At 36.0% G+C, this 13,781-nt stretch overlaps 1 protein-coding gene across 1 annotated transcript in view; it reads left to right on the top strand.

Annotated features, from left to right (window-relative positions):
* The window catches only part of zmp:0000000660 (arf-GAP with Rho-GAP domain, ANK repeat and PH domain-containing protein 2), a 172,498-nt gene that overhangs the window by 114,475 nt on the left and 44,242 nt on the right, over positions 1-13,781 (top strand). The window contains exons 13-17 of the mRNA XM_038298182.1: positions 1,268-1,331; positions 1,800-1,963; positions 8,662-8,874; positions 10,553-10,658; positions 12,536-12,683. Coding sequence (XP_038154110.1) covers positions 1,268-1,331; positions 1,800-1,963; positions 8,662-8,874; positions 10,553-10,658; positions 12,536-12,683 — 695 coding nt within the window. The remainder of the gene's footprint in view (positions 1-1,267; positions 1,332-1,799; positions 1,964-8,661; positions 8,875-10,552; positions 10,659-12,535; positions 12,684-13,781) is intronic.

Below are 13,781 nucleotides of genomic sequence, written 5' to 3'. Positions count from 1 at the left end.
AAAAGTGTACAAGTCAATTACTTTCTATTTACTCTACTTTCTATTATCTAATGTTAGACACAATGTCAATGGCTAACTCAGTCAATATCTTCTAATCAGTCCAGGATATCCTGATTAATGTTACACTACATACTATACTATGCGATACATCGTCATATATATGGGTTTCTTGGTTAGTACATCAACTGACTGTGAAATTACCTGTGAAACATCTTCCCACGGTCGACAAACTGATTGTTGTTGCAGTCAAATGCTAAACACGTAGGTATATTTACTGTGAATCTCTGTGGGAGGAGGGAGTACCAATATGGCAGCTGGTGGATTCGCTTTTTTCGGCCGTTAGCAATCCAGTGAATAAATAGAGATCAGTGGAAAGAGGCATTAAGGAAGCCATCTTTGTGAAAAGAGAAAAATCATCACTGAACCGAGGGGAAGGATTGCGGTTTCAGCTTCCACGCATTTACAAATAAAGGAACCCATTCCCAAGAAGTTACATACAGTACAGTAAGCCCTCCCATTATGATTCTTAAGACCAGTCACAGAGTCCATGCAAACCTAAGAGCTACAATAATCCAGAAGAACAAAGAGGGGCTAATTGATTAGCATCTAATTTGGAATGTGTGCAGGTAATTAGTCCCCCATGCTACTTAAATACTTGAGCGCTCCAACTAGATTTTGCTTTGCTATGAGTCAACTGAATTGACAAAGACTCCTGGATAGATGTTGAAAAGTCTTCAAAAAAACGAAGCGAAAGTCTGGTTGCCTTCTAAATTAAGCCTGTTTGTGGTGTTATAATAAAGGATATTAGATATATTACCATGGTAATAAATGTGTGTCTTCTTTTTTTATTTCTCCCTGCGTTTTTATTTCAGTTTGAATCCCAGATTATTTGACTTTCATTTCTGTGCATTAAATACAATGCTTTTCCGTTACGTTTTTATATTAGTTTAGTATAAACATAAACTTTTTAAGGATGTTATCTTATTTCCATTGTATTGGTGTGACATCTATATCTGTAATATATTTGATAAAATACCTAAGAACTTTTACAACTTTAAAGTAAAAAAAACAGCTGTGTGAAAAATTTAGATATTTGATTGTTGTCAACTTTACCTCAGATGAGTATTTATTGTACATTTTCAAAAAAAAAGTATACATGAATCCAAAGCTATTCCATCAAGTTTATCTAACAGATAAATCATACAACTTTTAATGCCAAGTCAAAAAAGGGTCAAAACATTTTCTTTGCTACCCTTTTTCTCTGCAGCTGTCTCTACACATACTGAGGGTGAGGACAGGATCCAAGTACTTCTGCTGGTGGAAAGTGGAAGGTAGGACTTTTTGTTTTTAAAAAGAAATGGGAAATTGGTGTTATATTTATTTCTATAGCAACAGTGCAGTATATGCACAGATGAACATTGTTAGCTTTGACTATTTGTCTAGTTATCCCTAATGCACTTGATGAACTGTAGCCATCTGTGGTACTTAAAGACATGCCTGAGATAAGTAGAAGGGGATTAAGATAGCAACAATCTGCAGCAAAAAATTCTCACTCCTTTTTAGAATAATGCAACGAGACTTCACCACGACGGAGCTAATTGCTATTTGTTTGTGTGTTTTTGATCAAACCTCATGGGAAGCCTGCTTTTGTTTATAGATGTATGCTTAGTAGAAGCGTGTTTGGATTCTTTTCATCTTGTCGGTTGTTTTTTTTAAATGATTCACAAGTGCTTTTTCCCAACATGTAAGCATTAGGTGATGTTTAGTCATGCTTTCAGCTCATAACATCTTTCCAACAGAACGCTTTACATCCACGGCTTCAACAGGATGGACTTTGCTCTGTGGCACTCAACAATCACGATGGCTGCAGGCACAGATGGAAGGGCACTTGGTGGCCAGCAACTGACCAAAAATGGCGTCCCTATTATAGTTGACAGCTGCATTGCTTTTGTCACTCAGTACGGTGAGTTGCAACATGTTTACCTAAACAACTGGGGTTTTGGAAAACTAAGTTCTGTATTAATAAATCACATTTTCTTCTCTTGAGAAGCCGATTCATCCAATGGACGTGTTTTTAAATTGTTGTTTGGGACACTGTTGTTACATTATATTACCTCGATTTGTATTTTATTTGTGTTTTTTTAGAAAAGAAACAAACAAAAAAAGAATGGTTTAATATTCACTTTGCTCTCAATGGGGGACTGCCCTTTACAAAATATGTAGGTTTCAAAAGTACTTTTCAAAAGTATTTGTAACCCATATAACACAAATGTTAACTTGTTTTGTCTGTATTTTGGATAATTATGATAAAAGCTTGTTCTCGAGTTATAAAAGATGATATATGTATATTTACCAGACTGACAGCTCTTGCCTAGATACTATTATTACTGGAGATACAATGCTGTCATGCATTTCATCATAGCTGTTGGGAAGAAAAATTTAATTTAAGAATTCAAATAAACTTTTTTATGAATTAATGCCCTACTTTTTACAAAAAGTGTGTCACAAAAGCTGTGAAAATAGCAGATCTAGTTCAACACATCATATTGGTTAATATAGCAGACAGACAAGCTGACAAAATGTACAATAAAGGAATGGTTTTAGACATATAATGTTTCAATTCAAAAGCAAATACTTCCTAATCTACTATTAATTATTATGCATTACACACAGATCAATAAAATCTCCATTGCTCCAAAAAAGCAAAGAACAAAAACATTGTTTTTTCTTCTTAGACAATTTTGCCCCCTTTGTTACCACTGCTCAGGGTTCAAAGTAGATTTATATTCACATGGTTATGATATAAAAACAATACAGAGAGAACCTACATAACTGCCTTGTAAGTACATGACAAGCAGACCTAAATTGAATGAATATATTAACTAAAATGTTGAAATATTTAAAGAAAACAGAGAAAATGTTTTAATGACAATACAAGGAAACATTGTATTTCAATAGATAGAAACAAGAACAATGAGAGAGAAATATTCAAAGATCTAAGTACCTTTTCAACTGGCTCTTTATCCAAAAATAAACAGTATGCAATAAAAATATATGGTTTGGATATAATTTAGGGATTCCTTTTGGTAGAAATACCAACACCCCAAAGGATGCTGTGGACTACATCAAAAAGGAATTGAACCCTGGGTGAGACCTTTGGACTGATCTGATTCTGATTAAGTAAATAATTCACAGGTTTATGCTGCTAAAATGGACGTAGACAGAGTATGTATTATCAATCCTATACAAGTTTGTGGCTCTAGGGAAAGAGAAAAGGGAAAACAAAGGGGGGGGGGGGGGGGGGGGGGGGGTTGAGGGGGGAGAGAGGGAGGGGGAGGGAGGGAAGAGGGAGAAGGAGGAAGAGAGAGGGGGGGAGGGGGGGAGAAGAGGAAGAAAGAAAAAAAAAAGATTCTAGGTTTGCATATGGGTAGTTGTTTTTTTTTTTGTTTTTTTTTTTTCCCTGCTTTTCCTTTTTCGGAATGGTTTTTATACTCATTTCTTTCTAAGACACGCTGTATTCCCTACGCATATTTTTATATTCCCTGGTTATTATTATGGCAGTGTACCTCTTTATGGTAGCTAAATTCAGTGATATTACTTTGGTTTTTGGACTAAGAGCGAAATGCACGGAGCCGCACACGGTTAGCTTGGTGTGCAGGAGTTGGTGGACCGGTTGGCCACAGGAGAGCTCGTTAAAGAGCTCCATGTTTGTGTTTATTTATGTTTTATGTTTTGTATTGATTGTGTTTGTATGTATGATACCCGCCTCCCTTTTCCAGACCCTTTTTTTTTTTTTTTTTTTTTTTTTTTTGCTGCCAAAGGCTTTAATTTTCTGGCATTGTACCAAACATTGAGACAAATTTAATGGACACAAAATTGATTAGCTGGAATGTGAGGGCAATAAATAAGCCGGCTAAACGGAGCAAGGTATTTTCACATCTGAAGGACCATGGAGCAGAAGTTGTGTATTTACAGGAGACACATTTGATGAACAAGGATCACCTTAAGTTAAGTAGGGGGGGATTTAATCAGGTCTTTCACTCAAATTTTAACAGCAAGAGCCGAGGAGTGGCGATCCTTATACATAGGAGCATACAATTTGTAGAAACCGGCACTATAAAAGATAAACATGGACGATATATTATTGTGGTTGGAAAACTATACAATATGCCAGTAGTTCTGGTAAACATATATGCTCCCAACTGGGATAATGTTCAATTTTTTATGGACTTATTCTCATTATTACCAATTTTAGACACTCATAATCTGATTCTGGGGGGAGATCTGAATTGTGTCCTAGATCCAACTTTGGACCGTTCTAGTCCAACACCCAGTGCATTGAGTAAATCAGCGCGCTGCATTAACTCCTTTTGTAAGGTATATGGTGTATTCGATCCATGGAGATACAATAATCCAACCTCAAAGCAGTACTCATTTTATTCTTCACCTCATCGAACGTATACCAGGATTGATTACTTTTTACTGGACAAGAAACTGATCCCTGTAGTAACAGGGATTGAATATTCTGGTATAGTAATATCGGATCACAGCCCAGTCATATTAAAACTCCGTTTTCCAGAGAACACGCCGCCTCAAAGAAGATGGCGCTTTAATAACAGGCTCTTGGCTGATGACAATTTTACGGAATTTATAAATTCACAAATAGCTTTTTTCATGGAGTTTAATGATACCCCCGGAATAAGTAGTGTTGTTCTGTTGGAATCCTTGAAGGCCTATATTCGAGGACAAATAATATCATATAGTGCTGGAGAAAGGAAAAGGAAGATAAAACGCACCACAGAATTAATAAAGGCAATAAAAGAAGTTGACCTGGTGAATTCCAGGGCCCCTTCTGAAGAATTATACAGGAAGCGTATTTTACTCCAAACCGAATATGATATCTTAACAAACCAGCATGAGGAGGATCAATATCTTAGAGCGAGACAGAACTATTATGAATATGGGGATCGTGCAGGGAAGCTCCTCAGCCACCAGCTAAAACAGTCAGCAGCTGCTGGTATGATAGTGGAGATAGAGGATAACCTGGGGAATAAGATTATCGATCAGAAAGGTATCAACAACCAATTTAAGTCTTTTTATAAGGATCTCTATACCTCTGAAATAAATGATAAGGAGAAAGTAAAAATGTTTTTAGAAAATATGGAAATGCCAACCTTACAAACGATAGATAAAGAGAGATTAGAGGGACCCCTGACTGCAACAGAGATAGAGAAAGTGATTAATAACATGAAGACAGGCAAGGCACCAGGCCCGGATGGGTTCCCGAGTGAATTTTATAAAACATTTGCCTCTAAATTGATACCCCTGCTCGTACGAGTATATCAGGAAGTCCTCGAAAAAAAAAACCTTACCCCAAACAATGTCACAGGCTATGATCTCAGTCATTCTTAAGAAAAATAAAGATCCATTTAAATGTGAATCATATCGCCCAGTGAGTCTACTAGGATGTGATTATAAGATATTGACTAAAGTACTAGCAGCGAGGATTGAGCCTGTTATAGGTAAGATAATACATCCCGACCAGACAGGATTTGTTGCTGGTGGACAACTTTCTAGTAATCTCCGTCGACTCTTCAACGTGATATACACTGGGGAAGGTAATATCGATCCCGAAATTGTAATATCCTTGGATGCCCATAAAGCTTTTGACAGAATAGAGTATCCTTATTTATTTATGATCCTGGAGAGATTTGGATTTGGTCCAAAATTTCGCACATGGATTGAATTACTATATGCAAATCCTCAAGCTATGGTAAGAACGAATAGTATAATATCTGACCCATTCCCTCTGTTTCGCGGAACAAGACAAGGGTGTCCTTTGTCGCCCCTGCTCTTTTATCTGGCAATCGAGCCCCTGGCAATAAAGCTGAGAAATGCTGCTGAGCTTGGCGGAATACACAGAGGGATACAAAACCATAAACTCTCGCTGTACGCTGACGATCTGCTTCTTTTTCTGTCAAATCCTGCCACAAGCATTCCGGTGGCTCTAGGTATTGTTGAAGACTTTGGGGGGGTTTCAGGTTATAAAATTAATCTAGACAAAAGCATTTTGTTTCCAATTAATGAACAGGCGAGGAAATTATCATTCCAGGCCTATCCTTTTACAACAAAGAAAGACAAATTCCAATATCTAGGTGTTACGGTAACAAGCAAATATAAAGATCTATTTAAGCAAAATTTTATAGTAACAGCAGATAAGGCTAAATCAGATATGGAAAGATGGTCCACCCTCCCAATTTCATTAGCAGGTAAGATAAATTCTGTAAAGATGATCATAATGCCAAGGTTCCTGTTTTTATTTCAGACAATACCAATTTTTATTCCAAAATCTTTTTTTAAAGAATTAAATAAATGTACATCCAGCTTTATATGGAACAAAATAGTCCCCCGGATTAGAAGACAGTTTTTGGAGAGACAGAGAGAGGAGGAGGGCCTAGCTCTACCAAATTATATGCATTACTACTGGGCAGCTAAATTTACATAAATTGTTGTTTTGGGTCTCACAGCTAGATGAAGAGGAAACTCCAATATGGGTGCATATGGAAAGGTATGCATCTAGCCCAATATCTCTGAATTTCCTGATGTGTGCACCTCTGCCCTTAAGTAAGCACTTTTATACAAATAACCCTGTGGTAAGAAATTCTATAAAAATCTGGATCCAATTCAGATCCCATTTTAGAAACAGAAATGCGCTCCTATCTGCTCCTGTTTACAATAATCACCTATTCTCTCCAGCTTTAGGAGGAACAGCATTTAAAGAATGGCATAGAGCTGGGGTAAAAGCTGTCAAAAATCTGTTTAAGGATGGAATACTTATGTCTGCGGCTCAGTTAGAAAAAGAATATGGAATCCCCTTAAAAACCAACTACTTCAGATATTTTCAGATTCGAGACTTTGTAAAAAAGACATTCCTTTCATCTTTAGAATCATAGCAGAGTGAGTGGATAGATGAATTATTAGATATGAATCCGACTATGAAGGGGACAATTTCTATGCTCTACACTAATATTCAAAGGATGACTTCCCCATTCCTCGACCATATAAAAAGAAAATGGGAAGAAGAACTAGGGCTAAACATCACAAATAATGAATGGAGGTGGGTGGTAGAATACATTCATTCTTCATCAGTGTGTGTTAGACATGGATTAACACAATTTAAATTGGTACATAGGCTTCATTTCACCAGAGATAAACTGGCAAGAATGTTTCAGGGAGCCGATCCGACTTGCCCGAGATGCAAACAGGTGCCAGCCAACACATCCCATATGTTTTGGTCCTGCCCCAAACTCAAAGAATTCTGGATTGAAATCTTTAAAACTTTCTCATCTGTCTTCAGGAAAGATATTGAACCGGTCCCTCTGGTGGCCATTTTTGGTGTGGCACCGGGGGGGATAGAATTAACGACAGCTCAACAGAAGGCAATGGCATTTTCTTCGCTGTTGGCCAGGAGATTGATTTTATTTAATTGGGTAAAGGCAGCACCACCGACATATAAACGATGGATAGAGGAGGTAATGGCACACCTAAAGCTGGAACATCTTCGATATACGTCACAGGGTACCATTAAGAAATATTTCCAGATTTGGCAACCTTTTATTTCCTATTTTGAATCCGAGGTTCAATCTGCTTCAGCATAATAAGCATTTTCCCTTTTTTTTTTTTTTTTTTTTGCGGAATTATTATTATTATGATTGTTATTCATACTAATGTTTTTGGTTTCCAACCCATGGATGTCTTGAAGATGGGTTATATGTGCGGGTGTAGTAATTGTCTTGTTGATAGTTTTTTTTTTTTTTTTTTTTTTTTTTTGTTTGTGATGTCGTTGTGATGTAATTATGGAGTCTTTTTGTTTTGTTTTGTTTTGTTTTGTTTTGTAAGCCCTGGATGGGGTGTTTGTTGCTTTAATATGAAAAACTAATAAAAAAAACAATTTGATTATTATTGGTAGAAATAAAAAAATTATTAACATCACCTTTTGTGATCTGGAAGAAATAAAATAAAATCTTGATAGTGAGAAGAAGAAATAAAATGTTGATAGTTAGACAAAGGAATTTTTTACGCTTTGCAGAGGATTATCAGCCACATAGTTTATTAAGTAGCGAGAGCATGAAGAGCCATACCGCTGACAGCAAACCATCAGTGTGGAGCATAAACCGCAGACTCTGAGCTATGTGCGTGCAAAGATACATTTCTGCACAAGCAAAACTGGAAGAGGAGAGTTTGTCAGAGTTGAGCATGCAGTACCGGACCATTCCGGGTTATTTTCATCACTGCAGTTGCTGCCACGCTTCATCTGAGGTATATATATATATATATATACAGAAGAGCTATTTATGTATATATTTTATATCTTTTTATTCTTATTTTTTTTATCTTTATTATATTGTGTAGTTGGATGTGTGTATATATTATATAAAACTGTAACTGGAGCGTGTAACAAAATGAATTTCCCTCTGGGATTATTAAAGTATTTCTGATTCTGAAAAAATACCTTACACTTTTATACACTTACACTACCAACACTTATATTACTTTAAATGTCATTATATACAGGGAAAGTATTAAAATCCATCATAAGGTGGTTCAAGTAAAATCAGTATTCTGCTGTTCTCTTAATAAATCACCACATTCTTCATCCAGGTTTGTGCCAGAAGGGGGTCTACCAGACTCCTGGGGACCCTGCCCGTGTGTCCCTTCTTCTGGAGGAGTTCACTCGTGATGCACGCAATGTGAAGCTGAGGAAGAAGGAACATAAGCTAGAAGATGTAACGGATACCCTGAAGAGCTTCTTATCCCACACAGAGGATGCACTTCTGACCAAGGAGCTCTATCCATACTGGGTGTCAGCTTTGGGTATGTGAGGTGAAAGGTAGTGTTTGGAAAGACTCAAAAGCAGAACACCAGGCTTGCTGAAAAAGAAGACTTTTTTCTTTTTCAGTATACAGAAATGTGCTTTTAACTAATTTATGACTTTATTTCAATTCTATGTCAGCATGAAATCATAAGACAAACAACCTCAGTCAAGAACAATTAGCATTAGTTTGTATTTGGTACAGTTTTTCTATAATATATATGCATACAGGCTTTATATAGACATAAAACCCATATTAAAAACGGGGGAAAATGTTTTAAGTTACACCTGATGCGCTTTTTTAACTGTCAGAAAATTACAGGTTGCTCAACCACCCTTATTGGCTGACATAGTGGAATTCCTGGGTTTTTGGTACAGTGTTCATACATTTCCTTCAAAATAGTGTGCTTCTTTCATTATTTTTTTTTGGTACATTCTTTATTTAAGATTATTAGGAATCCAACACACATACATATGTATATTTATGCATGCACTTACATAAAGAAAAACAAAAAAAAACAAACAAACAAGGGGGGGATCTCAGCAAACATTTAAGTCCATTTTGGCAATTGACATTTAGAGGTTCTCATCAGCTCACATGAAAGAGAAATGTTTATATCCAGTGTCTTTCATTAAAAGAGAGAGACATGTCAAGGGGACTAGCAGCTTTTTATAACACTTAGCATTTATATCAGAGTGGCCATCCAAAGTGGGAAATACCGGGGGTCCAAACACTCAGAAAAATGTCCATTTTTACATGAAGTTCTGCTGTTATCTTTTCCTTTATATACACATTCTTCAATCTTTATTGCCACTGTTGAAGGGTTGGAGGCAAAAGCTTGAGCCAAGACAAACTTATCATTTTTCTTGCTACTAGTAGCAGAATCTGTAGTAACTGGACTTCCCTTTTCCCAATATCGTCTCCTGGGGTCAAACCCAGTATATAATGCAGTGGGTTCAGTGGTAACGTGAACTTGAGTATTTTTTTCCCAGTCAAATTCCTTCCAATTTGGACTGTGGGTGATCTTAAAACCTTTTTCACAAATCTCCTCCCACTCCTCATCTTCAATAACAATATTAATTTCTAGTTCCCACTTTTGCTTTATATTTATAGAGCTGTCAGAGAAATGCACCTGTAAATGTTTATATAGATTAGATATGATCTTCCTCTTATTATTTTCCTCCACACATTTTATCAAAAATATTTCTAAAGGTGAAGTATTTTGTTTCAATGTAGGCCATTCTTTATGTGATAGAAGATAATCCCTTAATTGTAAATACTTATAGAAATCTTTTGAGCATAATCCAAATTTATCCTGTAATTGCTTAAATTTCTTAATATTTTCTCCACTGAATAACTGATTAATTCTTATTAATCCTTTCTGAGCCCATCTCTGATAACCCGTATCTAGTTTGTTTGGAAAAAAGTCAGTAATCTTGGTTATGTTTATCATGCGCTTCTTTCATTCTTAAACTAGTTTAGATGTATGTTTGAGACCATGAGACTGTTTGGCAACTGCTGCTTACTGGGCCATGTAATCATCTAGCAATCCAAAAGTTGTTCCATGTGAGGGTCAGGGTGCCTTCAGGGTAACTGAATCTATATTTATCCATATTTAAATACAGTATATGAAGCCATTTATTAATTTTCTTCTCATGTTTTCTGTGCGGTTTTTGCAGACGAAAAGGAGGAAAAGCAGAGGGTGAAGAAATATTCAACTTTCATAGAGAGTTTGCCAAAAGTCTACAGGTCGACCCTTAATGCCTTGCTGCAGCATCTGTACAGGTATGTGCGATCAAACTCAGGTCACGATACATTTAGTTTGGTGCGTATACTGCCATTCAGGAGAAAGGCATTTTAATTTCTAACACCTTGAAAAGAAAATGATAAAGAAAGAGCTTTTAAATATGCAAATCAGGCACGTAAAGGTTATGTAAAATACATTATATATGATTATGCATGTATTATTTGCATATCCTGATTTGAATATATTTTATTGTGTATTTATGCTAAAAGTCTTGAAACAAAATTGCATTGGATATTTTTTTAACAAAATGATAGTTTAAAAATGAAATGAATCAAAACAGCATTCATATCTTACAAGTGTAAGATGATTTCCCAATGGAAATGCATTCTCCAGCCTGTGTTAACCTTGTCTCTTTTTTTTACACTATTGAACTTTTTTTGAATGGCAACTCAAAGGGGTGCAGCTCAAAGTGTTGGAATTTGTTTGACTGAATGAATGTGCTTAAATATATACGCTCTATGGTTCTAACATGTTTAGGTAAATATGAATTCATTTGAAGAGGTAGTACAAAGCTTAACAGGGCTGGCAATAGTCTTGTATAAGTAGAACAAGTACGGTAAAAGTAACAAACAAAGAGCATGAATTAAGGTTTATGTTTTTTTACGTGGCCATGTTTTTATTGTTTTCCAACCTTATAAATGTCTTTCAAAGATTTTCTTTTGAGATTTTGCAGATTTCCTACCAATTCCTGTTGCTTTTAGACCTTTTCCTTTCAGCATATCTATGCATGAACAATCTAAATTCAGCAGACAGTCTGGGAACTGGCTTATTAGTCTTTTTTGATGTTGGTCCTTAGAAGCAAAATATAACTAATACTTTATAACTTTAAGCGTGTTTTGTCTTTAAACAAATTGGTCACTTCCTCTTACGTTTAAAAGACTAAACTAGAACCACCACTCCCCAATCACCTTTGATTTGCTATTTTTCTTTACCTTTTAATGTATTGTCCCTTCCTTTCTGCAAAAAATACTTTCTATGCTTAGTTTAATCTATCTTTTGTTAAGTTTTTTCTTTTGCCAATCTTATTTGGTTTCGAAGTCATAGTTATAAATACTGTACAATGGGTAAGCTGGCAGGTTCTTCAAAATGCAAGCTTAATTAGAAAAGGCTGTTTACGGTTGAAGAAACTCTGTCCTTGGGTTGAAAATGCTGAATAAATTCCTTATTGTTTGTACGATTTGCCCATGTTTCCAGTCTCAAACAGATTGTGTGACACATTATTTAAAACGCCTGCAATTAGCAAACATATTGCAGAACTCCTTGGAAAGAATGCCTCTGTTTTTAGCTCAGCACAGGTTTTTTTTTAATTATTATTATTTAATGTTATTCCCCTAAGTTGCTAGACTTGAATATCTGAAATTTTATATTATAGCTTTAAATATACAGAAAATCTAGCTTTATTGTTAAGCTTACTGGTGTTAAACAGGAGTATAGTATAGAAAAAACAACACAAATTAGCTAAACATCTGAACAATGGATAGAAAGCTTAAGAGAAGGCCAGCTTCACTCTCTGGACCTTGTCCCACTGAAGCTAAGCACCACCAACCTGTTCTTCAACCTCTAATTAGATTAAGAAGCCAACACTCTGCTATCTTAATGTCTTTTTCACTGATGCTCACTTTACACACCTCTCCCTAAGATACCTCCCATGGCGTGTTGTCTCTTAGCTGTTAATATATAGACTGCTTCATGAATGTCTAACTCACCTGTGCTGAGTTTGGCCCAAAGCCTTTTATTTTAATCAGTGTTGTCTATGCTGTAAAGATGTAGGCTGCTGGTGCGAAGCTGTCTACGGCTGTATCTTTACATTCAGGTGTTGTTTTTTTTGTTAAGCACTTTTTCTTTCCCGGTTCAGGATTCAGCAGTCCTCCCACCTCAACGAAATGCCAAGTGAAAAACTGGCCGCTGTCTTCTCCTGCTGCCTCTTCCAGACTCAAGGACAGACTTCCCAGGAAATAAACGTGATCCGTGACCTAATCAGTAACTATGTTACGCTTTTTAGTGTAAGTAAAAAGTAGTTTGCTACTTGTTAAAAGTTTATGCAATATTTAATATTGATGGTTTAAAAAAAAGAGATGATTTTGAAATTTTGCCTAAGAAGAAAGCCAAGTTATACTGACTTGAGATGGGTCTTCCTCCTGGGAAGTTAGGTAACATCCAACTTTTCATTGCATAAAGAATCGTTGCATAATTTGTTGAAAAAAAATACCAGTATACTAGCTGCTACTTTGCATTGTGTCATATACAGCTGCCAACTTCCTTCTCCACACACAACCTGCACACACTGCCTCCCCGAGACAGAGAAAAGTTCAATAAAAAGAAGATTGTGGAAAAAAAAAAATAGGAGGTCTACTTGAACCAAATACTAATAATGAAATTCTCCTTTTAAAATCTTTTATTTTAAGTAGCTAATTTCATCTTAATGTTCTACATGTTCACCCTATTTTTCTTTTATTTCATATATACATAATTCAAACACAGGGAATAAAAGAAAAGCCTCAGCTGTTAAAGGCTGCTTTTTGCCATTAGAACAACTCTATCTTCTAATATAACCTTTCCCAAGGTTTGACCATACAGGTGCTGGTCATAAAATTAGAATATCATGAAAAAGTAGATTGATTTCAGTAATTCCATTTAAAAAGTGAAACTTGTATATTATATTCATACATTACATACAAACTCATATATTTCAGATGTTTATTTTGTTTAATTTTGATGATTACAAATGACAACAAATGAAAATCTCAAATTCATCATATCAGAAAATTAGAATATTGTGAAAAGGTTCAAAATTGATGGCCCCTGGTGCCACACTCTAATCAGCTAATTAACTCAAACCACCTGCAAAAGCCTTTAAATGGTCTTTCAGTCTAGTTCTATAGGCTACACAATCATGGGGAAGACTGCTGACTTGACAGTTGTCCAAAAGACGACCATCGACACCTTGCACAAGGAGGGCAAGACACAAAAGGTCATCGCTAAAGAGGCTGGCTGTTCACAGAACTCAGTGTCCAAGCACATTAATAGAGAGGCGAAGGGAAGGAAAAGATGTGGTCGAAAAAAGTGTACAAGCAAGAGAGATAACCGCACCCTGGAGAGGA

Source organism: Cyprinodon tularosa, unplaced genomic scaffold, assembly GCF_016077235.1.
Source record: "Cyprinodon tularosa strain WSP-4 unplaced genomic scaffold, ASM1607723v1 ctg400, whole genome shotgun sequence".
Classification (NCBI taxonomy): domain Eukaryota; kingdom Metazoa; phylum Chordata; class Actinopteri; order Cyprinodontiformes; family Cyprinodontidae; genus Cyprinodon; species Cyprinodon tularosa.
This window is presented reverse-complemented; position numbering and strand designations above follow the sequence as displayed.